Below are 25,461 nucleotides of genomic sequence, written 5' to 3'. Positions count from 1 at the left end.
TTTTAACTATTCTACTAGTAGTTTAAATCTTTAATGTTTTAAATATTGTTGACATTTCACCATTTGCATTCCTATTCCACTGCATTATAAGGTTCTCAGAGACAGAATCTATGCTTCCTCATGCTTGTCCCTTCTGCTTATCTTCCCCTCTCCCAGCAGCATCATAGCAGGTAGCCAAGTAAACAACCTCAGATGGCTTGAACATTGACAGCACTTTATTTCTGCCATGAGTGTTTAGACGTGGGTGTTTGCTTTTGTGTCTCTGGTTTAAGGTGGCAGCCATCATTACATAGGGACCTCATGGGCTTTAACACAGTGATTCTCAACCTTTGGGTCACCATATATCCTGCATATCAGATATTTACATTATGATTCATAACAGTGGGGAAATTACAGTTATGAAGTATCAACAAAATAATTTTATGGGTGGGGGTTACCACAACATAAGAAACTGTATTACAGGGTCCGGCATTAGGAAGAATGAGAATCTCTGCTTTAACTTCAAACTGCCTGAGTCCAGTTTCAAGTGCTAATAAAACCAAAGGCAATTGCTTTCTTTGCTTTTTAACCTCAAAGTAGCTCCTGCCTATGGTGTGTGGAGTGTGCAGCTTTCTGATACGAAAACTCACAGAGATAGCACTAAAACATCATAAGCGGTTAGGAATTGCTAGCTATCTTATTAATATGTTACTATCTTAATTTAAAGCCTCCCAGATATAGACTATCTTATTTAAAGAAATTTACTCTAGATAATAAAGTTTGTTTTAATGTTGAAGTAAAATAGTTTCCTGCATATTATTAGTGAATGTGGCATTGGCTAACAAGATATTAGGAAAACGTATATTAGGCAACTAGCAGAAATGTGTAAAGTACAGTCAGAAGAAATGTGAACTCCTAACAAAAAGAGTACGTGCTCCAATAATCCTGACCACTTGGGTGTTTTGTTTTGTTTTGTTTTGTTTTGTTTTGTTTTATGACTTAACACACTACTGGGTTTCTCCTCTCAACTTTGTTTTCTCTCCTTGCTTGATACCTAGAAAGAACAGGGATATTTTTCTCTTGTTATTTAGACAAGTTGGAATTTTCTAGTGTAACACCAAGAAATGAGTGTGGAAACTGTGAGAACGTGTTGATGCTTTATGTAGCTGATTTAAGGTGCAGAGAAGGACTTTCTCTGGATCTCACTGGAGCCTGGAGGGGACCACTCCCAGGAGCTCCATGTGTAAGGTGGTTGTTGGCATCACCAGAGGGGCACAAAGGAAGGAAGGTTTGACACCATTGTCAGCAAGAAAGCATAGACCTTTGCTGATGTTGAGAGTCAACCCCAAACTTTATCATGTCATCGTGTCTCCTTTTTCTTAACCTTGATGTATGTTTTCTGGTCTTAGTTTTTCAGTGAATATGAGAAGCTACTTCATTCAGAAAATTACGTGACAAAGAGACAGTCACTGAAGGTATGGAAAATTCTCTTTCTCCTGTCATTTGTTTCCCTTCATGGTGTATTTGCAACTTGAATTTGGGTATGTGCTGATGTTGGTTGTAGACCTTTAGGAGACAATAAATACATTTGTGATTTGGGCGTAGTCAGGACTTTTGCAGTTTGAGGTTTATTAGTGATCTCTATGGGGTAAATGCCCACGTGTAAGATTGAGACATCAAAGGGGAATATAAAAGGAGACGGAAGAGGATTTTATGTCCTAACGGTGCAGTATTTTAGATTCTGAAATAATTTTGTAGGGATTGAAATTTTTATTGGGCTGGGCAGTGATGGCATGCACCCTTACTCCCAGCATTCCAGAGTCAGAAACAAGTGGATCTGAGTTCCAGGACAACCGTGGCTATAAAATGAAACCCTCCCTCAAAAGATTTTCGTTGGTTTTGGTTTTGAAACAGAGTCCTGCTATATGGCTAAAGTTGGGCTTGAATCCTCCTGTTTAAACCATGACAAGCATGAACCATCATACCTTGCAGAAAGATACTTTTAAATGGATTCATGCCAACTATATAAAGCATTCTGGGTGTATACCACATGTGGTATAGACGTGGCGGTGAGGGTTGGGGCCAGCATGTGAACAGCAAAACTGAAATGCCGTAGCTTTGCCCGCTTTTATCAACAAAGGATATGGACAGTTCCATTTGAACCTTAAACATGTTAAATTTAAGATTGAAAGTCTAGAACAGGGGGCTGGAGAGATGGCTCAGCAGTTAAGAGCATTGCCTGTTCTTCCAAAGGTCCTGAGTTCAATTCCCAGCAACCACATGGTGGCTCACAACCATCTGTAATGAGGTCTGGTGCCCTCTTCTGGCCTTCAGGCATACACACAGAAAGAATATTTATACATAATAAATAAATAAATAAATAAATTTAAAAAACAAAAGTCTAGAACAATCGTTGGCAAACTAAGGAGTTGGAGATGTAACTCAGTGGGCCAACTACCTGCTATGCAAGCATGAGGAGTGGAGTCAGTCCCAGTACCCACACTGAATGCTGGGTATCCATGGCAGTCACCCTGTGCTTGGGTGGTGGAGACACGATCCTAGGGTCAAGCTTTAGTTTAGTTGTTAACTAAATCAACAAATTCTAGGTTCAAGTAAAACATTCTGCCTCAATATGGCAAGTGGAAAAGTGGCTGTGGTGGACACAGGTATTGATCTTTGCCCTACACACACACACACACACACACACACACACACACACACACACATTTATACATATACACCCATGTATGTGTGCCTGCACACATATAAACATGCATGTAAACCACGAACATGCAGCTGGCAAATTATAGCCTAGAATTCAAACTCAGCCAACTGATTGGTTTTGTAAAGTTTTACAGGAACAGACATTTATTTATGCATCATCTTTGGCTGTTTGAAACTGTAACAGGAGATCTGAGAGGTTGTCACCGAGACCATATGCCTACAGAGTTTAAAATGTGCTTTCTGACCTTGTACAGAACAGCTGCAGGCCTCTGTGTGTTATTATAGTTGTTATTAAATATGTAGCAGCACATCCAATTTGGTCAGGAAGTAGTTCTATAGGAACTGGAGGTGGAGTTCCAGTGATTTAGCATCTCATCTAAATGTTTTAAATTCCACTTTTCTCAGAATTCCTCAAAAGTATCTGATTTTTTATTGATGTGACAACATTCCTTTCCTACTGGCAGCAACTTTATATCCCTTTATACCCCAGCTAATCTTTTTCAGTGTCCAAAGAATTGGAGTTCACAGTCATCTTCTTTGAGATAACTAAACTGAAGCTAGTCTTTCCTCAGCATGCCTTCAGTTTCTGTAATAGGATGAACACAATGAAAGCTGCACCCTCTAACACCCACTGACAAGTCTTCATAGGATGTAGGCAGGCCGCTTCTTACCTTGAAAATTAGTAATTATATGATTCAGAGTGATAAGAAGCCTGAAGTTAGTTTTTAATTACAAAAATTATTACATTGCTGGCACAAGCCTTTAATCCCAACACTCAGGAGGCAGAGGCAGGTGAATCTCTTGAATTCAAGACCAGTCTGGTCTACAGAGTGAATTCTGGACTGTTATACAGAGAAACCCTCCCTGTCTTAGAAAAAAAAAAAAAGAATGATTACATTGCACTTAATTTATGTGGGGATTGGGGCACACATGGAGGTTAGGAGAACAAGTTCTCCCCTTCCACCACATGAGTCTTGGGGATTGAACTCAGGTTGTCTGGCTTGGTATGCAAGCACCTTTGCCCACTGAGCCATCTTCCTGGCCTGAAACATAAGTTTTATAAATTCCTTATAAATGCTAGGTAGCATAGTTGTTTTCCTGAACAGCAGATGGGGGGTTGGGATGTGAGTGCAGGTGCTGGAGGAGCCATAAGAGCCTTGGAGCTTTGGCTACAGTCAGTCATGAGCAGCCACATGAGCGATGTGAACCTCTGCAAGAACAAGTGTTCCTGATCACTGAACCATGTCTCCAGCCCCACAGGTTTTGGGTCTTGGTTTTTGATGTTTGTTTTTGTATGGTGAGAAGCTGTTTATCTAGAGCTCTGTTATTTAGAAATGTCAAATATCTAGAGCTCAGCTGGGAACCAGCAGCTGCCATCAGGCAGAGCTCTGTGCTTATGATCCCCATATGATCACACTTGAGTTTCTCTCTACATTCCCCAGAGGTCAGTACCCTCCGACCTCATTGTATTCGCAACGAAGGCAAGTAACACTGAATTACATATCTGAAACCAGGCAGGCTGGCACGGGACAGTCCTTACTGTCTGCCCTTCTGTCCACAAGGGTGATGTCGATACCTGCTCCGAGCAGGGTATATAGCTGACACAGTGGACACACTGGGCCTCGGCTAGAGCTCAACATGAAAACAGCACGGAGGAAATCTCAACTGAGCAGTAGCCACTCACACGGTGTGAGTGTATATCAAGGAAGCACTCAAACAGGCAGAGATGGGTTCAGCTCTCTGCTGTGGTCCCTTAACAGTCTTGAGGAACCTCCGCTGAACATACAGCTTTATGAGACAGATGTGGGAAAATTAAAACTTTAGCACGTTTAAGCAGACACCAACCTTCATCATGGAAAGCCTTGTTAAATATATTTTAAAATGGGGTGGGGGTGGTGAGGACTTAGTTTAAGATTAATGAACAGAAATTCCTAGCACCCTTTGTTCTGATCACTTTCTTGTTATTTATTGTTCATTTTTATTTTTGTTGCTTTTTTTTTGAAACCAGACTCTCTAGTCTCTATATGACCATAAAGTGGGTTGTTGTTTAATTTTTTATTTGCTTTAAGTCTATTTGATGATCCAAATGTGTTCTCAGCTTCTTGGTGAACTGCTGTTAGACAGACACAACTTCACGATTATGACAAAATACATCAGTAAACCTGAGAACCTCAAGCTGATGATGAACCTCCTCCGAGACAAGAGCCGAAACATCCAGTTTGAGGCCTTTCACGTGTTCAAGGTGGGCTGTGCTGACACAGTGCTCTCCTCCAAACTGTTGTTACAGTTAGTAAAATACTACCAGCTTCCAGTAACCAATGTGATACTCAGTTTAGCCCAAGTGTTTAAACAAAAGCAGGGACCTGGAAGTGGGTAGACCATTTGGACTTGAGAATAAGAAAGTAGAGGAGAGAGGGGGTCATTATTTTTCAGTTTGAGCAGGAGGTAACTGAGAGAAGTATTTCCCTTGCTGCCCTCCTCCCCCACCCACCCCGTCTAGGCTGGCCTCTGATTCACCTCTATCTATAGTTGATTAAGTGAGGGCCAGTACAAAGCCAAAAGTATTTTGTGATGTTTGGGGGGAGGGGGGGTTTAAGGTCTAATCTGACTTCCTGTGCCCAGAAATAGTTTGATTCTAAAATAAAAGTATTTAGTCCTAACTACTCAGTTTTAGAGTTTGCAGAATGAGCTTGGCAATCCGCCACTGCCTCCCTCCCTTTGATTTTTTTCAAGACAGGGTTTCTCTGTAGCTTTGGAACCTGTCCTGGAACTCGCTCTGTAGACCAGGCTGGCCTCACAAAGAGCCGCCTGCCTCTGCCACCTAAGTGTTGGGATTAAAGGCGTGCGCTGCCACCACCACCAGGAGAGCTTGGCAATCTTTGTGCTAGAACAAATAGCTTATCTTGTAAAAAATAAGCTTTTTTAAAGCAAGAACCAATTATCTGCCCAGATAAGGTTCCTACCTGCCCAGGGGCTTGCTAGGTGAACTTTAACTGCTTCTCTGACTGACACAGTTTTCTCTTATGCAGGTGTTTGTGGCCAACCCCAACAAGACACAGCCTATCCTAGACATCCTCCTCAAGAACCAGACCAAACTCATTGAGTTCCTCAGCAAGTTTCAGAACGACAGGACAGAGGACGAGCAGTTCAATGATGAGAAGACCTATTTAGTCAAACAGATCAGGGATTTGAAGAGACCAGCTCAGCAAGAAGCCTAATTTCCAACAAACACCACAATATCCCATCCAACTTCAGCACTTGCTGTTAGCTACTCAGCATCAGGCACTCTTAAAGATTCATGAGGAACATTACTGCTAATCTGCTGTTAAGTGAACGGTTTTCATTTTACCTTTTTGTTTTTCAGTCCAGGTTGGAGAACGTAGCTGCTGCTGCTTGCACATTAGCGCGCACGTGGTCTTTCCCTTGACTTCTGTCATTTCAGAACTCACAGACTCCATTTGCTACAGGAGTTCTGAACATGGCTGAGTTCATGCAGGCTAATGTATGATGAAAGTGGTCTAGGGAAAAGACGATGATGACGTCAGCTGACACCTGCTCATCAGCAATGCTCTGTGCAGATCTCTGCAGTGTGGACGGGCACACTGGCGTCCCAGAGCCAGATCAGCCACTGTCGCCGAAAGAACAGAGGGGAACTGTGTCCAATGTGAGCTTTGGGGAGGATAAAGTTGACGTGCAAATAAATTGATACTGAAACTTAGCAGCTTCTCAAGTGTGGAGCTTCATAAGGTCATAAGGAAAGTGTATATATGCTTTTCACAGCTTTCTAGAACTTTTTGACATTTGATTTTCTTGAGACTTGTGAACCTGGATGTGCAGAAAGCTATTTGTTCATTTTACTTTTGAAGGTATTTTAAAACAGTAGAGCTAGCAGCGACAACTTACGTTTCATTTCAATACTGCTTACAGGTTTCTTTTGTATATAATTCTTAGAATGCTCATTTCTTTTAAATCGTTTAATTTGTACAGCAGAGGAATGTTATTGTAGTAGTATGTAACTATTACCTGAGTTTTGCAAAAAAAAAAAATGCTCATATGTAATTGAAATACTTGAGATCACATGAAAATGCTGATTTTAACATTTAAGGATCACAGCACTAAAAGAAAAAGAACCAATCCCTTGTATTCAGTTACCCAGTGGGGCACCGTTGGCAGGTGGAAGTACAGACCTGAAACTCAGTCCTCTACATGGACTTGCAGAATATTGGCCTTATTCATTTAAAATGAGTCCTAAGATTGCCATATCTATGAATGATACAGATTATGCTAATAATGCTGATTCTTGTGGGGTCGGGGGGCCTCTGTAGAGCACCCTTTCTTTCTTAGAGTAAGTAATATCCAGTACAGTAGTCGTGAAACTGAATAATTAAAACTTTGGCTTCTCTTAGGAAAAGAAGAGCGAGCCCTAGTCCTAGATGTCCTCTGAGGAGATTGTTTTTAATGTCCTTTTCCTTAATGCTGCAAATTATCAGTATTTATAAAGCAACTGATTTTGCACCACTTTTTGTGACTGTGACCACAGCAGAACAATGTCTCCTAGACTGAATCTCCATGAAGTTACTAGGATGGGGTCTGTTTGTCTCAGTGACACACAGGTCACAACTAACAACTTAAAATCTGAGTTTGCCCAATCCAGTTCAGCATGGCTGTAGCTGACTGAAACAATGACGATTCTCTGCTAGCCTTTCTTACAAACTGAACAATTCATTGGCCAATAAAAGGAGCCTCCTGGCTGCGGTTTGAGCAGGTTTAAGGTTTCCTTCAGGGAACACAGTCAGAAAAAACACTCCAGAAGATTCAGGTGTGTTCTTTCTGTTTCGTTTAGATGGCAGTGTACAATAGATTCCAAGGCTCTCTCCACCAGGGTGTGTGTGGGAGAGGAGAAGAGAGGGAGAATTCCTGTTGACTAGTAGAAATAGGGAAAGCTTTCAGTCTCCTGGACTAAGAAATCCTCAGCAGGAGGCAGACTCAGCTGAGCTGACCAGTCCTTGCCATCCAGTGCTGTGGGTCAGGATTTAGTGCGACAGCAGTCGATACACCAAGTGGAAGGGTGTCTCCTTGCCAAGCTCGCTCTTAGAACTCCAGCAGAAAACAGCTTCCACTTGGGCAGACAAAGTAGTGCGAGGGTCCTGGTGTGGAAGATGAATGCAGTGTGTCAAAGAAATGTGTGTTACTAATGCGTTGGAAGCTGGAGGCAGAGAAGGCTCTGGATTGTTTTTAAACAGAACAATGTGAAAACATTCAAAATTGGAAAATGCATTTGACCTGTGATCATTTACTAGGTTCCTATTACCAAAACAATTATCCTGGGTGTGGTTTCTTTGGTGTTATAAAGGGTTAATTTTACTTAAGGCAGTTACTTAATGTGATTTTTTTTTTTAAACCCTTAAAAAAGTGGGAGATGTATACAATTGTTAATGATACGAAAGTGTTTCCTTTCTCCTAAGGAAAAGTGAATTTCTTATCAGAATATCTGGCTGGCCCTGTAATTTAAATTAAAATAAAATTTTGGAGAAATTGACTTGTGATGTCCCTTAGACAGTTACATTATGACACTGTGAAGAGTCCCATCAAGAAACACACAGCATACATTTTGTTGAAGACTGGGTAGGAAATAGTTAACTCATTCTTTTACCTGGCCCTTGGGAGGCAGAGGCAGGCTATCTCAGTGACATAGACCAGCCTGGTCTACAAAGAGAGTTCCAGGACAGTCAGGACTGTTAAACAGAAGAAACCCTGTCTCAGAAAAGCAAACGAGCAAACAAAAAAAGAGTTAACGCAGTTTCCCAGAGTCTTCTGTGTGCATCCTGAAACCCATGTCACAGCACCCTTCCTTGTCTCCAAGTCAATGTCATTGCACCGTTTTATGGCACCCCCTCCCCAGCATTTGGGGTGTAGATCTGTCCTTGGTTTTGTTCACTTGGAGACAGCACTATGTGCTTGGCGGAGTGTCAACAGTGAAGGTGAGACCTGTCTGGCCCTTGTCTGTATCGCTCCAGTCTCGGGCAGCACAGGGGACCTGCTTTTGCTAGAGACGCTTCGTTAGGATAACAGCATCTTACTGCTCTCATCTGCAGGGCAACTACACCTACCAAGGGTCAGGCCAAAGTTCCCCTGCAGCTCAGATTCCTCTTCCCCACCCCCATGAGCTGCAGGTTGACCAGTCACCCTGTGCAGCCTACCTCCATCCTAGCCTGTAAGACTAGAAGAGCTCAGAATCATGGAAGGCACAGGAGTTGCAGTGTTCTATAGTCACCTCAAACCATCTCTTAGCTGCAGCCCTTTCCTGACCATTGGGAACGAGGTTCCCAAAGTCCAGCTGCCTCCCTGAAACTAGGAAGACCTCGGGAGGGGTCTGACCGTGTTCACTTCCATTTTTTAGCATGTGTGACAACCGTTTTCTCCCAAGATTCTTTTCTTCCCTACATACTCCCACTCAGCACTTGGAGGCTGAGACTGTCTTGCTAAGGCCTGACAGGTCTGAATCTCCACAGGTCTGCCTCCCTGCATTCACACTGCCTGGAGGGGCCTGGTGATTGCACAAAGCTGTAACACTTTTTTGTGACACCTGTACCCACAAGTGACCTCAGAAACCTAAATGTCTGGGTTTTCCTCTGTGCCTGTCCTGGGAGAGGTCACTGCCCCCTCCCCCAGGTTCCTAGACAAGATTATATCCTCTGTAGTTAGCTTTCTTTCTGCAATGGAAGCACCTTTTCTTGTTGGTGTCTACAGACACCACTGTGCTTCCACATTTCCACACAGGTGGCAGGTAATTGGGCCTGATCCAAATGAAAACTTAGAAGCCATAACTTGTTAGTACCTGCATCTCAGTGGTCCCCAGAGCTGATGCATAAGGTAGGAATGGCAATGGATATACTTTGTGGTGGCTGGAGCTTCCTTCCATTTGAGATGCAGAGGTGAGCAGTGGCCTTAATGAGTGGCAAGCCGTAGGACACTCCCAGGTGCCATTCCCCAGCAGTTCCTTTGCCTGGTCTAGTCAGTAGATGGGGCTGAACCATCGGTGCCTTGTGTCTCCTGTGGTGACTGCGCTCCTCTGGACCCAAGTATAGGAGCAACTGCCTCCAGCAGCTGCCCTCGGTGATGGTGACAGCTGTGGCTCCTCAGAAGTGTTCACCTGCCTCAGGAGTCTGAAGCAGTGCTGAGCCCAAACATCCACCATGGTAGCCAGCTTTGATCCACTCTAACCCAAGTGTTTCCCAGGACCTAGTCTCAGATAGATGTTAGCGCTAAGGCTAGCTAGACAGCCTGACCAGCTCCCCTCTCCATCTGCCTGTGGCAGTCTGGCCTCCAGGCTTCAGCCCTGAGCTGCTTTCACACTTTAGCCCCACTGGAGGGCAGTGTAGCTCCTCAGTGTAGTGCTGCAGCATTTATCTGGGCATTGACTATGAAGAGACCCAGAAGCCCAGGGGTTGTCTTGTGCTGGGCAGCCTGGAGCTTCCTGGTTGGACATCATTTTCAATCAAGAGAGTAGTCAGGATTATAGAAAGATGGCAGAAGAAGCCCTGAGTGTGTGTTGTTGACAGGGGCTTCACAGTGTTTCAGCCTCCCACACCAAAGCAGGCAGACATGGTTCTTCGGTCTTTAGAGTCTGGGTGGTAAACACCCAAAGCCCTCATTCTCCAAACATGGCGTGTTGGGGCAGTGCAGAGGTAGCCAACAGCTAGCGTTCCCGTGGGCTACAGAACATGTGGACATACTCCCGTAGAGCATACTAGTGAGTGAGGACAAGGCCACAACATCTGAGACTGAACGTCCTCTCCAAATGTCCCACAGCACCCAGCCTGAGAGGTTAGCCTGGGCTTTTACAGAGAGGCCCACAGACCAGGGCCTGCTGGTTGTAGAGACGGGATACCTAACCCCTAAACCCTACTCCCCGACCCTAGAAGACAAAGCTCTAGGGACTGAAGAACAGCAGGGGAAATATCCCAGGCCTTGTTACCCTACGAGGCTTGCCCACTACAACATGGCTTCTCTTATGTGCATCTAAATAATAGCCCCAGAGTCCCTGGGATTCTTGTAGAGGAGGCGGCAACCATGGGCGTGAGAGTGGGTTACTTCGGTGACAGTTTGCTCTTCATGGGCCCCATGAGTACAAAAGGGTGTATCTACAGAGTTCCTCCTACTCACTCCCTCAATTCCACATGGAAGATGGAAGATGTGGAATTGTTTTTCTTTTTTCTTTTTTTTCTTTTTTTTTTTCGGTTTTTTCGAGACAGAGTTTCTCTGTGTAACAGCCCTGGCTATCCTGGAACTAGCTCTTGTAGACTAGGCTGGCCTCGAATTCACAGAGATCCGCCTGCCTCTGCCTCCTGAGTGCTGGGATTAAAGGCGTGCGCCACCACAGCTGGGCGAAAGATGTGGAATTTTGATCCAGACTTGTGGCTGTGAAGAACTGAGCTTTCTCACTTAAATCTGGCTGTGGATGAGACAAAGGTCAAGTTCACCTGGGAGCAGAGGAGAAGAGCCACGGTTTCCCTACTCTAACCAGCGTGCCTCGCTTCACGTCGGCTCTTTCCTGCTGGCCTTGGCACATGACTCTTCAAGATGGGGAGAAGAGTAACAGCCAACGCTTGGACTTTCTAGAGGGGCCGAGGAGAGTGCCCAGCACACAGTAGGTCATTAATACGTGATGACTTGGAAAACCCAGTGGGGGTCCCATGTTCCCACAGTGCCCTTTAGGATGCTCCCCAACTTTGGTTCATCCTCTGGTTACAGAGATAAAAACAAATCTTGCTGGGTTGGGTGACACTGATCTTTAATCCCAGCACTTGGGAGGCAGAGGCAGACGGATCTCTGAGTTCAAGGTCAGCCTGGTCTACAGTCTGAGTTCCTGGAAAGCCAGGACTACAGAGACCCTGTCTCAACAGAAAAGCCAGTCCCTTGACTGTGATATGTACTGTTGACACCTGCCACTCACGGCATCAAGGCACCAAGACTGCGTGTGCATTGGCCCATTCCTTGTCACCCTAGCCCAGCAGTGAGATGGGCAGGCAGGGAAGTGGGGACAGCACCATGCCAGAATGACTGCCCCCAAGAAGCTCTGGATTCTGCCTCTTACTATTCAGAAGGGTTAAGACTCTGGTCTTGAGCTAACAAGAGGAACCCCAAGCAACATCTGTCTGCTCACTCAGTGAAAGTGGAGGCAAAGTGAGCCAAATTCCCAAGATGGCAGAGGCTTTCCCTGAATGCCTCACCTGGTGAGGGAATGCTTTATCTTAACATAGAGAGATTGAGGGAGACAGAGAAAATCAGGAGGGCCTGGGGGGAGCAGAGGGGTTTGGACAGCTTGGAGCCTGGAAGAGCCTGAGTATAAGAATAGACAGACGCTTGGCCCAACAACAGCTTCCCCCACATTTTGCCAAGAAAGCAGTGGCCTGGAGGTAGAAGGAACTGCAGATCCTGAACATTCTTGGCTATTTGTTTTGTTCATACGGGGTCTTGTTAGGACATCCAGGCTGATCTCAACTTTCTAATCCTCCAGCTTCCACCTCCCCAATGCTGGGATTACAAGTGTATGCCACCATATCCAGTTTAAAATCCACAACATTCCTGAGGTGAGTAGATCCTCTGGTCCTGCTAGAATCAGATTCAGAGATGAACCAAGAAGAGGTAAAACAGAAAACAGTCAACTCAAGGTTCAACTATAATACAAGGCCGGAGCTCTGCAGACTGCATGCACCTCAGGCACTGGGCACAGGGATAGCCACTGCCAAGATGATCTCATTTTAATCCGAAGGTCAGTTTACAGTCAGGCAAATAGAACAACACCATTATTCAGCACATCCAAGACACTCAGTGAACTCCCAAATAAGATCAGTACAGAAGTCCTCAGAGACCTGCAGCTGTGGCAAAGCTACAAAGAGGAGCACTTGAAAGCAAGAGCCAGGGGCACCTGCCTAGGTCTCAGCATTTGGGAGGCTGAGGCAAGAGGCTGGAGACGTCCAGGTCTGACGGCTGGGCTAGCGAGACACTGTCTCAAAACAAAAAGATCAACAAAAAATGTTCAGGGCAACAATGATACAATCATTTCTCTCTTAGGAATAGAAGCCAGAGGAGGTATAAATAAAATAATAATAATGATGATGATATCTAGAGTACTAAAGCTCAAAGCAAACAAGAAACAATCAAAAAAAAAAAGAAAAGAAAAAAGAAAAAAAGAAACAATCAACCAAGAATTCTATAGCCAGGAACCGGTGAGAGGGCTTACAGACATGATGGAAGGAACAACTGGTCACAAGTGCGCACAGGCAAATGCAATCAAAAATGATTTGAAAGTAATATCAGTAAAGCTGAGCTTTGGAAGTAAAGGTAAAATGAGGGCCTTTTCAAATAAATAGAGACTCCTGCTTATAGACCTGTCTCAGAATAAATTAATACTAGAGAGAAATTTCTAGGCTGAAGAAAGAGAAGCAGATGTCAGTTAAATGTACTGGAAAAAGTCCCAGACACCGTGAATACGGAGGTTGTTTTTTGAGGCAGTTTCTCTGTACAATGGTTCTGGATGTCCTGGAACCCACTCTGTAGACCAGGCTGGCTTTGAACTCAGAGATCCTCCTGCCTCTGCCTCCCAAGTGCTGGGATTAAAGGTGTGCGCCACCACAGCCTGGCAAATATGTAGGCTTTGAAATGATAAACACGCTTTTCCTCTAACTTTCAAAAGACAAGTTTCTATGACATAAGTACAGTACTGCAGTATTTTGTTAGCATATAGGTACAGTGTCAATAACATCATAGCACGCTGGGAAGAGGGCGGCAGCTCTGACTTATGGTGAAGCAAAGTTTCATATTTTGACCCAATAGAGTTATCATCAAATTTCAGTTAATTGTAAAATGCATACTGATACATAGCGTAACCTTTTTTTTTTAAAGCGGTTTAAAAATCAACCAGAGTTAAAATGGCACTAGAAACACTGGAAACAGAAGGCGCTTCTAGTGAGAAGGGATTGGAGGAGAGACCAGGGTTATACTGTCCCTCAGCATTAAAGTCTATCCCAGCGAAAGGCATGGCCAGTAACCCAGATGTGGTGATATTCTGCCCACAAGAGTCATCCCTCAGGTTCAAAGACACAAATGATGGAGTTTAAGGCCAGCCTGGCCTACATAGTCAGTTTCGGACCAGCCTGAGCTGACCAGACCTCATCTCAAAAAAAAGTAATAAAATTAATTTGAAAAAGGCCCAAGCAGGTTAAAGGAAGGAAAATATGAAAAGAGCATAACATAACATGAACCCATCGCGGCCTGCAGTAGAAAAGTAATTGGTATACCTGGGAAGAGGGGTCTCTCTTCTTCTGGGAAGAGAAGATATCTCTGATGAGGCATCGCCTCCATTAGATTGGCTGGTGACTATGTGCGGGGGGGCATTTTCTTAATTGATGGTGTTTAGGCGGGCCAGATTCCAAGAGATCTTTTGAAAGAAATGAAAGCATCGGTCCCCAAATGCCAGGCACCAAGTGTATGCAGCGGCCTTCTTCAGAAACACAGCCTTGAAGCAGTCCAAGCATCCAAGAGCCAATGAACACGTGACTGAAGTGTGCCCAGTCCCTACAGGGAATGCTGTGTGACCGATGCCTGCTGCCCCACGGAGGGGCCAGAAAAACATTGCACTGAGGGAGACCCACCCATTTATGAGATATATCCTGTGTTTGGAGGACAGAACCAGGAATTAGCTGCAAATGGTATGAGAAGACATTTTGGAGCAAGTAAGATGTTCTGACCATGAATTTTTAAAATAGTTTCTCAATTCTACAAATTTACTCAAAAGCATCAGATTGTAACTTTTTTTTTCTTTTTCTTTATTTTTTTTTAAAGATTCATTTATTACGTATACAACATTCTGCCTCCATGTATGCCCACATGCCAGAAGAGGGCGCCAGATCTCATTACAGATGGTTGTGAGCTGGGAATTGAACTAATGACCTCTGGAAGGGCAGCCAGTGCTCTTAACCACTGAGCCATCTCTCCAGTCCCCAGATTGTAACTTTTTAAAAGATTTGACAGAATTATTTGCTTTTATCCATCTGTCTTAGTCTGCTAGCACTTTAGCATAAAAAGGAAGTCTACACTTTTTTTCTATTGACTAAAGATAATTTCTTGAGAAATTGATAGTAATAAAGCGTTTCCTTAGCATAGTACTGGTAAAATTATCATTGAGATGGAAATAAGAATTCTGGAGCTATGAGGATATATATGAGGATATAAAGGATAGGATTCTTTATCAGTGGGTAAAGAGCCTGCCTAGCAAGCATGAGAACCTGAGTCCAAGCCCCAGGACCCACATAATAAAAAGGTGGGCGTGGCTGCACACCCTTGTAATCTCAGTGGTGGAGAGGCAGAGACAGGCAGACTCTGGGGCTCATGACCAGCTAGCGCAGCCTACTGGGTGAGTTCCATGCCAGTGAGTGACTCTATCTCAAAAAAAAAAAAAAAAAAAAAAAAAAAAAAAAAAAAAAAAAAAAAAAGTAAAAAGGGAGGAGCAGGGCTAGAAAGATGGGTCAGCAATTACCAGCACTTGCTGCTCTTCCAAAGAACCTGGATTCAGTTCCCTGCACCCACATTGTATGACTTACAGCCGCCTGTAACTCTAGCTCCAAGGATCCCAGCACCCTCTTCTTCAGACAACACACACACACAGAAGCCCACGGCTGTCCTCTGACCTCTACATGCTTGCACACATGTGTCCACACACCCTCACACCAATGGCCATACACCTCATAAGCGTGTACATACCACACTGCAAATACACTCGTTTCTAACATACCAGTATTTTTTAAATGAAGGCAAAGTAAGGACATTTTTGGATACAGCTCAGCTGAGTGAATTGATGGCCTGTAGCTGCCTCCCTGAAACTGCCACGGGGAGCTCGGGAGCCAGAGACGATGTAGATGGAAGCAGGAAGGGACGAAGAGAGCCAGAAGGCAAATGGGTGTCAAATATCAGAGGCAATTTTCTCTTTCCTTAATGCTCTTGAAGGCAACTGGCTGTTCAAAGCAATAGTAGCAATATATTATGTGAGTTATAACATTTAAAGAAGCACATTTATAAGGCATTGGTTATACCACGGTAAAATCCTTGTGTTATCAGAAGGTACTTAACTCCATGGATTCCCTGAATCGGCCACTCCAAAATAAAATTTAAAAAAAAAAAAACGGAGAAAATATAAAATCAAGGGCTACAGTATCAATAAGAGGTATAGCTGGATGGCAACGTATACATCAGCCAGCAAGATGATAGTGAGCACCCCACCACAGCCACTCTTACTCAGATGAAAGGGCAGCAAAGCCAGGCTCAGCTCTATTCTTTGTGCAACAGTTGCCCTTTAAAGATACAGACGAGGTGGCGATGGAGATGCAGCAGCGAAGAGCATCTGCTGCTGGGGCAGAGGACTCTGGTCCAGTTCCCAGCATCTGTGATGGGCAGCTGAAACTCTGGCTCTAAAGGCTCTTTTTTTTTTTTTTTTTTTTGCAAATGTGATGCACATACATGCAGGCAGGCATTCTCATGTACACATAAAAAGTATAGAGTGATAGATAAATATGTGTATACGTTAAAATGGAGGGCTTAAATAAAAAAAGTGTACAAACACTAATTACATCTGTATGCCCAGATGAGCACCAATAAAACAGACTTAGAACAAGAACCATCACTAGAATTGAACCTCATTTCTTCCTTGTTCATTATTAAAAGAAAAAAAAAACTAAGCATTTTACTTCTTCCTTAGTGTTTAATTGGAAGTTGGTGATGTGAAACAAAACTCACTATAAGACCCCCACATAGCCCCTCCTGTATCCCTGTCTACATCACCCAGGACTTGCTGCCCCAAGATCAAGGCAGAACTGAGTTTCAGGAGTATTACATGATCTGTGGAGGGCGAGATGAGGCCTCCAGAGGCTCCTGCGAAGACAGGGCATGAGTCACTTCTCTTCTGCTTATCCCTTGTCCCTCCTCCTCTGGAGCCGACCATGGTCCCATCAACTGGTGTGGTCCATGTGGAATGCTCTTTGCACCTTAGTCTGCTGTGCCCTGTCGGTCCCGCCAACCTAAGGGACTCCGAAGTAGACACAGGGTCACATAGTTTCTTCAGATGGTCATAACGCTCTGTGTCCACACTGACCCTAAAGGCGTAGTCCCACACTGTGGCGGCAGCAGCAATGCAAAGGGAACTTAGACCTCAGGGACCTTTGGGTAGGGCGTCATAGAGTTTTATTGAGATTACTTTTCACAGGTAGTGACAGATTGGTCACTGCCTTCCTAGGAAAAGACATCCTACTTTTGGAAATTCGATTTTGTAAAAAATGACTCTTAAGTCCTCGAGTCAACATTAATGGGGTGGGGGCTATGGCTCAGGGAGCGGAGTGTTTGCCTGGCATTTGTGGAAACTGAAAACTCAGTGCCGTGATGCACGCCTCTAATCGCAGTGCTTCAGATGGAGCAGGCGGAGGGTCAGAAGTTCAAGGGCATCCTCAGCTACATAGTGACTGTCCTACTTTGACTTTTGTTGTGTGATAAAACACTGGCCAAAATCAACTTGGAGGGGCCGGAGAGATGACTCTAGAGGTTAAGAGCACCGGCTGCTCTTCCAGAAGTCCTGAGTTCGATTCTCAGCAGCCACGTGGTGGCTCACAGTCACCTATAAAGAGATCCGGTGCCCTCTTCTGGCATGTAGAAATACATGCAGGCAGAACACTGTATACATTAAATAAATAAATAAATAAATCTTTTGGGGAAAAAAACCTTGGAGAAGAAAGACTATTTCAAGCTTACAGTCCATCATCAAGAGAAGCCAGAGCAGGGGCTCACTACATGAACCTCAAGTAGAAACTGAACAGGCAGAAACTGACACCCTGGAGGGATCCTGTTTACTGATTTGCTTCCTTTCTTCAACAGCCCAGACCCAAGTGCCCAACAATGGCACTCCTCCATCAATTATTAATTAAGAAGCCCTGCAGACATGCTCAAGGCCGGTCTGATGGGGCAATGCCTCCACTAAGATGCCCTCTTCCCTGGGTTACTAGTTAACTTTTCTATTGCTGTGATAAAACGCCGTGACCAAGGCAACTCATAGAAGAATGGATTTATTTTACATTTCCAGAGAGAGAAGAGTCACCATTGCAGCAGGGAATCAGATCGGCATGGCAGCTGGACCAGCAATCTGAAAGTCCACACCTTAAACCACAATCATGAACCAGGGAGTGTGAACTGGAAACATTATGTGGCTTTGAAACCCTAAAGCCCGCCCCTAGTGATGAACTTCCTCCAGCAAGGCTACATTTCCTAAATCTACCAAATATTCAAATATCCGAGCCTATGGCGGACATTGTTATTTAAACCACAGTGCCAGGTACCTCTCTACATTTCCATCAAGTTGACAGAAACAACTGACAACCCTGTCTCAAAACAAAAAATACAACAAAAACTTTAATGGAAATCAGATTCCAGATTAAATTATTGGGGGGCTAGAGAACCCCCCAAAATGAGCTTAGAAAAAACAACCTTTAGGAAATACATCCGGAACAGCCTTTGTGGTGTGTGTGTGTGTGTGTGTGTGTGTGTGTGTGTGTGTGTGTGTGTGTGTTGGGGGAAGACCCTTAGGATTGAAGGCTGGTGTGGAAAGGGTGACCTCCGGGGATACAACCAAAGCAAGGCAAGAGAGATGAGCAGAGATAGAAACCAGAAGGAAATACCAAACATGTGGGAGGCCACTGGAGGAGAGGGGTGCAGTTGGGAGGCCTTCCGGAAAAAAAGACAGTGTGGATGGTGGGAGCTTAGAACCAGCTATAACTAGCCAGTTCAAAAATGGATGCCTCCTAGGAGGCATTTGAAGGAAGATGCAAGTCAAAGAGATCCTTTAAAATAGTTTAAAAGGCACCAAATGTACATGAAATTAGCTGAAATAACTGATGCCTTCTTATGTAAGTCCATGAGGGAGGCTTTGGTGGGAGTGGGTAACAGCTCCAGCAGGAACGTCTCGTCCTTTCTGGATTAAAAAAAAAAAGCATTGAGTGCTCACCAGATACCCAAAGGAGAGAGAATTTACCCTTTAATGCTGAAGGAGACTGGTTCCCAAAGCAGATGGTAAGATTAACCATGCTGGACACTCAGAGAATACAAGCCAACAGTCTGTCAGGAAAACTCAGATGAAGCATGGGCTGTTACTGAAGCAAGCATGCTTGCTTCCTGTGAGAAAATAAAACTCATGAAGATGGACTGAGAACCCTGTGGGCTTCATGAAACCTTGATCATTTAAGAAAAGTTACACAGTAGGCTAAATAAATAAATAAAATAATTTAAATTTTAAAGGAAGGGCTGCTGGGAGGTGTCAGCATACAAAGGAGCTCCACCCTATCCTGGAATAGAGCATAATAAAGGTCTATTCTTCTGGGGATAAACTCACAGAAAGAGTAGCGATCTTCAGTCCTCTGAGAGCTCTGGGAACTGGAACCGAATTCAGCAGCCAAGAGGCCCATGCATGCTTTTCATCTGCATTTATAGTACATGAGACCACACCCAAAGTGGGCTGGTATCTTAAAGGGTATTAACTGAAGGAGTTTCCACAGCATCTCTCCCTTTTGTCTAAATAAGATAGTTCTAAGCCTAATACAAAACTTTATACAATAAGAACAAATATCAAGTATTGTCCAGGGAAAAGAAGAGGCAAAAAATATTTAAAAATTAGAACTACAACCAGCATGAACAACATCAAACAAGAAACATATGCTAAATGTTTTAATAATTATTCTATCCTAAGGAGTCTAAGTCTTATATTAAAAATGGCTTGGCTAAGTCATGAGAGGAAAGTAACTATGACTATCTAGTCTTCAAACCCATCAAAGACCTGAGAAGGAAAATAATATTACCTGGTTAAACAGGAAGTGCAATCAAGCAACTTTCAAAAGGTGTAAGAAATGACAGAGACAACTGGATACCTGGGCAATCATCCAAAGTCTCATTTGCAATGTTGGGGCAGCCAACTTTGGCTAAGGCCTAGAGTAACTGACAGACCATTTTTCAGAGGCAGGAAAATTTGAAAAACCATCTTACCCTGTCTTGGCAAGGTTTGGCAGTCTTTTTGCTTGTATCCTGCTTGGCCAGTCTGGATACCATTCATTTTGTCAGTGGTTGAGGCAGGGGCATTCTTTGTCCAAGGGCCAGTTTTGCCAAGAAGAAAACAAGCTCCATGTGGAGTGTCTTCGGTGCCCAACATTCTCTCAGGAACAGATCAGTGCTGCCAGGAGCAACTGTATCTCACTTCAACAGAACCCTAAGTTATTTAAATGCCATATTTTACAGTTATTTGGAGTATTTGAAGATTACCTATCTATGTGGACTATAATCTCTATGCATCTAAAGAACCTGACTAATCTAACTGTAAGTATGACAAACATGGATGACTACTGACCTACAATTCTTAATATCTATATAGCTTAAAGACTAAGGCTTTATATTAAAAAATTAAACAATCTTTAAACAAATATGCAGCAAATGAGAACAATGACCTCAAAATGTAAACATATATAAGTATCTTGATCAAAAGTAGAAATGTAAAGTGCAATATGATAAATATATCCTAAAATTACATCAATATATAAAATATCTTAAGCAGACATAAAAACATGCATGCATACAATATGACAAAATAACTTTGTATAGGTGCACAAATATTGTAAACAGAAATAGGAGCATATTCAATATAACAAATATAATTTGAATTTGTATCAATATACAAGAATCTATACCAATGTAAATTGTCTATCAATAATAGCTCACAAGTAATCTTACTATTATTAGTGTGAGTAAGCTCACACTAATCTACCTATTATCCTATTCCATCTATTTCCCCCCCCCTTTTTTCAAGACAGATCCCTGAACCTACTTTATTTCCACCCCCAACCCTACACCATTTATAAGCAATCCCAATAGATGTCCCTAACCCTGAGGACAAACTTTGATGGGAGAAGAGACGTTGTTTTCTAGAATTACTTTCAGCTGTCACGGAGGTAATATTATTTCTATGAGATCCTATAAAAACTAAAATGGAATGTCTGGTATAATTGCAAATAGTCTCTGGGTAGTCGGTAGGGTTTTTCTGAAGTTCTTATTTGAAGCTCTGGCCAGAATGTTGTAAGAAGGTACACCATCTCAGCTAGCCAAGTTGGAATCATCTTGAGCAGTTTGTAACTCAAAATTGATTTTAACGTGGTGCTATCAGCATAATGACGTCATATCAAGCAGATGGAATTGCTGTTGTGGGGCCAAAGTTTACAATATTTGTATCTTAAAGGCTTAAGGAGTTCCCACAGCAGTGAGGGCTAAAGTTATGTTTTAAGTTGAATTTACTGTGCTTAAGGGATCTAGAAAACAAAAAAAAATGCCTCTTAGCTTGTAAGCCCCCTTTGCCTAAGGACAGACAAACCTGTAAGGCCCACTTGTCCACAGACAAATAATCTCCTAGACTGCTGGGGGTTGTTATTCATGTAAGATACCGAGCCCCCAGTTTTCACTTCTGTAAACAAGTTTGATTGCCCCAACTGCACAGGATATACTTGATCACATGTAGGCAGGAGCTACATAGACAGGAAGGACATCATGATGTGTGCTTGTTCCGAACTGGATGAAGGCAGGATGTAGTTTTGTGGGGCTTGCCTTTATAAGACTCTGACTAATGTATTTGGTATCATTCTTTGGGAATTCTGGATACAGACCTGACCATTGTCCTGGCCAGTATTTAATAAAGCTTGCTATGAATTTGACTCAAAACTTGTGGTAGTGATCTCATTTTCACCCAGAGGGATGAACACCATAGAGATAGCTCAGCTGGTAAAACGCTGGCTGCGCAAGCGTGAAGACGTGGATTCAATCTGTAGAACCCACATATAAAGTCATGTGATCTTGCAGCTAGTGTCGAAGACCAGCCTTGACGAAATTCCTACCTTCCAGGGTGGGAACGTGAAGATTAGAATTATCAAACAAAAGGAACAGAGATAGGAGACAAGTAAGAGACAGAAACACAGACCAGCATCTGGAGGGACATTCAGTGAATACTGAATCCATCCCCGATTATTCTCCACGCGCTTGTACACTTTACTCCAAAAGGGGAGGCGGGAGGAGGGAGGCAAGAGGCTTCGTTAACACGATATAAGGAATAGACTTGAATTCTCCGGACCTTTGATCCAGGTGGAGCAAATCCACTTCGATAGCCAGAATACTAATCAACCACACCCTAGGTCAGAATCTCTTGTTTGTAGCCACGTCTGTTGTCAACAACTTTGAAAGAGAAAAAAAAAAGCTCAAATTCTCTGACCTCCAGTCAAGCAGTCAAGGTGGAACAGGTTCACCTCTGTGGGCCTCTCAAGCCAGGGAGGCAGAGATTGGATCCTTAGGCTTAAATGACCAACTTAGCCTGATTGGCAAGCCTAAAGCCGGGTGAAAGACTATCACAAACCAATACCAAAGGTTGACCTCTGACCTTCACATACACACACACACACACACACACACACACACACACACACACAGGAGGAAGGAAATGGAGAGGAGGAGGAAAAAAGGAAAAAAACTAAGAGCACTCCTGTTGCTCCAAATAGTCTCTGGCAGAGGTCAGTTGGGTTGCCAGGTTGGATACTGGTACCCAATTAAAAAGGAAAATAAGGTCCCTTCCCAGCTTGCACCCAGAATCCTCCCCCCCTCCCCCTTCCTCATCCTCCAGTCTTTGGGGCCACAAAATCCCACAGCTCAGCCTGTTTGGGCTCTGGGGACCTGGAATTGAGTGCACCCAGGCCGGTGGGAGGTCCCCTCCTTCATTTGACTGCCCGGAGCAAGGTAGGCCTTTGTCTGAGAGCTGCTTGGCCTGCAAGGGGACCTGAAAGTCTGCAGGAGGATCCATCGTTCTTTGGGGTGAGTGAGGAGTGAGTGCCCGAACCGCGGCAGCTGCCCGGAGAGGGACCACCGACTCTCCACAACTCCCCCTACCACCAGCACACTTCCTGCTCTTCCTGCAGGGGTTATTCTCCCCGGATACCGCCTCTCTCTCCCTGTCCCTTCCCAGCTTGCACCCAGAATCCTCCCCCCCTCCCCCTTCCTCATCCTCCCGTCTTTGGGGCCACAAAATCCCACAGCTCAGCCTGTTTGGGCTCTGGGGACCTGGAATTGAGTGCACCCAGGCCGGTGGGAGGTCCCCTCCTTCATTTGACTGCCCGGAGCAAGGTAGGCCTTTGTCTGAGAGCTGCTTGGCCTGCAAGGGGACCTCACAGTCTGCAGAAGGATCCATCATTCTTTGGGGTGAGTGAGGAGTGAGTGCCGCGGCAGCTGCCCGGAGAGGGACCACCGACTCTCCACAACTCCCCCTGCCACCAGCACACTTCCTGCTCTTCCTGCAGGGGTTATTCTCCCCGGATACTGCCTCTCTCTTCCTGTCCCTTCCCAGCTTGCACCCAGAATCCTCCCCCCCTCCCCCTGCCTCATCCTCCCGTCTTTGGGGCCACAAAATCCCACAGCTCAGCCTGTTTGGGCTCTGGGGACCTGGAATTGAGTGCACCCAGGCCGGTGGGAGGTCCCCTCCTTCATTTGACTGCCCGGAGCAAGGTAGGCCTTTGTCTGAGAGCTGCTTGGCCTGCAAGGGGACCTGAAAGTCTGCAGGAGGATCCATCGTTCTTTGGGGAAGAGATGGGCAGGCGCCAATGCAGGAGCTCCTCCAACAACATGAAAGGCAACATGACATCACCACAAGCCAGACATCCCGAAACAACAAGAATTGAACACCCTACCCCAGAAGATATAGAGGAAACCGACATTAAACAGTACTTTATGAAAATAATAGAGGACCTTAAACAGGAGGTAAAAAACTGCCATAAAGAAATGGAGATGACAAACAGAAAGGTAGACGAAATAAATAAATCTCTCAAAGATACCCAAGAAAAACAAGAAAAACAAGAAAAAGCAATCAAACAGGTAAGGGAAACAGTACAAGACCTGATAAATGAAATGGAGGTATTGAAGAAAACACAATCTGAGGGACGACTGGAAATGGAAACTCTGAGTAAACGAACAGAAACTTCAGAGACAAGTATTTCCAACCGAATACAAGAGATGGAAGAAAGAATCTCGGACTCTGAAGATACTATAGAGGAAATAAACTCACAGATTAAAGAACTAAACAAATCTAACAAATTCTTAACACAAAACATTCAGGAAATCTGGGACACCATGAAAAGACCAAACCTAAGAATAATTGGGGTAGAAGAAGGAGAAGAATTACAACTCAAAGGCCCAGAAAACATATTCAACAAAATTATAGAAGAAAACTTCCCCAACCTAAAGAAGGATGTTCCTATGAAGGTACAAGAAGCCTACAGAACACCAAATAGACTGGATCAAAAGAAAGCATCCCCACGCCATATAATAATCAAAACACAAAACATACAGAATAAAGAACAGATATTAAGAGCTGCAAAGGAAAAAGGTCAAGTAACATATAAAGGGAAACCTATCAGAATTACACCTGATTTCTCAATGGAAACCATGAAAGCCAGAAGAGCTTGGATAGATGTGCTACAGACACTTAGGGAACATGGATGCAAGCCTAGACTATTATACCCAGCAAAGCTTGCATTCACCATTGATGGAGAAAACAAGATATTCCAGGACAAAAACAGATTTAAGCAATACGCAGCCACAAATCCAGCCTTGCAGAAAGTAATAGAAGGAAAATCACAAACCAAGGAGTCCAACAACGCCGACAATAACTCAGGCATCTAGCGACCCTTCACCAGCACAACTAGAAGAAGGGAAACACACAAACTCTACTACTAAAAATGACTGAAGTTAACAACCACTGGTCATTAATATCACTTAATATCAATGGACTCAATTCACCTATAAAAAGGCACAGGCTAAGAGACTGGATACGAAAACAGAATCCAACATTCTGCTGTTTACAAGAAACACACCTCAACCACAAAGACAGGCACCTACTCAGAGTAAAGGGTTGGGAAAAGGTTTATCAAGCAAATGGCCCTAAGAAACAAGCGGGTGTGGCCATACTAATTTCCAACAAAGTTGACTTCAAACTAAAATCAATCAGAAGAGATGGAAAGGGACACTTTATACTCATAACAGGAAAAATCCTTCAGAATGAAGTCTCAATCCTGAATATCTATGCCCCTAATATAAAAGCTCCCACTTATGTAAAAGAAACACTTCTAGAACTCAAGGCAGCCATCAAACCACACACACTAATAGTTGGAGACTTCAACACTCCTCTCTCACCAATGGACAGGTCAATCAGACAGAAACCTAACAGAGAATTGAAAGACTTAATGGAGGTAATGAACCAAATGGACTTAACAGACATCTATAGAACATTCCATCCAAATAGGAAAGAATATACCTTCTTCTCTGCGGCTCATGGAACCTTTTCGAAAATTGACCATATACTTGGTAACAAAGCAAACTTCCACAGTTACAAAAAAATATTAGTAACAACCTGTGTCTTATCGGATCACCATGGATTAAAATTAGAATTCAACAACAATGCTACCCCCAGAAGGCCCACAAACTCATGGAAACTGAACAGTCAACTACTGACCCACACCTGGGTCAAGGAAGAAATAAAGAAAGAAATTAAAGTCTTTCTTGAATTTAATGAAAACAAAGACACAACATACTCAAACCTATGGGACACAATGAAAGCAGTGCTAAGAGGAAAGTTCATAGCACTAAGTGCCC

At 43.8% G+C, this 25,461-nt stretch overlaps 1 protein-coding gene across 2 annotated transcripts in view; it reads left to right on the top strand.

The window, feature by feature from the left end:
* The window catches only part of Cab39 (calcium binding protein 39), a 76,681-nt gene extending 68,439 nt beyond the window's left edge, over positions 1–8,242 (top strand). For both annotated transcript variants that reach the window (XM_038340044.1, XM_038340045.1), the window contains exons 7-9: positions 1,389–1,454; positions 4,802–4,945; positions 5,733–8,242. In XM_038340044.1, the coding sequence (XP_038195972.1) occupies positions 1,389–1,454; positions 4,802–4,945; positions 5,733–5,921 (399 nt within the window). In that variant the 3' untranslated portion in view covers positions 5,922–8,242. The remainder of the gene's footprint in view (positions 1–1,388; positions 1,455–4,801; positions 4,946–5,732) is intronic.
* The last annotated feature ends 17,219 nt before the right edge of the window (positions 8,243–25,461 follow it).

This window comes from Arvicola amphibius, chromosome 8 (assembly GCF_903992535.2).
Source record: "Arvicola amphibius chromosome 8, mArvAmp1.2, whole genome shotgun sequence".
NCBI classification, from domain to species: domain Eukaryota; kingdom Metazoa; phylum Chordata; class Mammalia; order Rodentia; family Cricetidae; genus Arvicola; species Arvicola amphibius.
The sequence above is the reverse complement of the archived record's forward strand: the minus strand, read 5'-3'. Positions and strand labels throughout refer to the sequence as shown.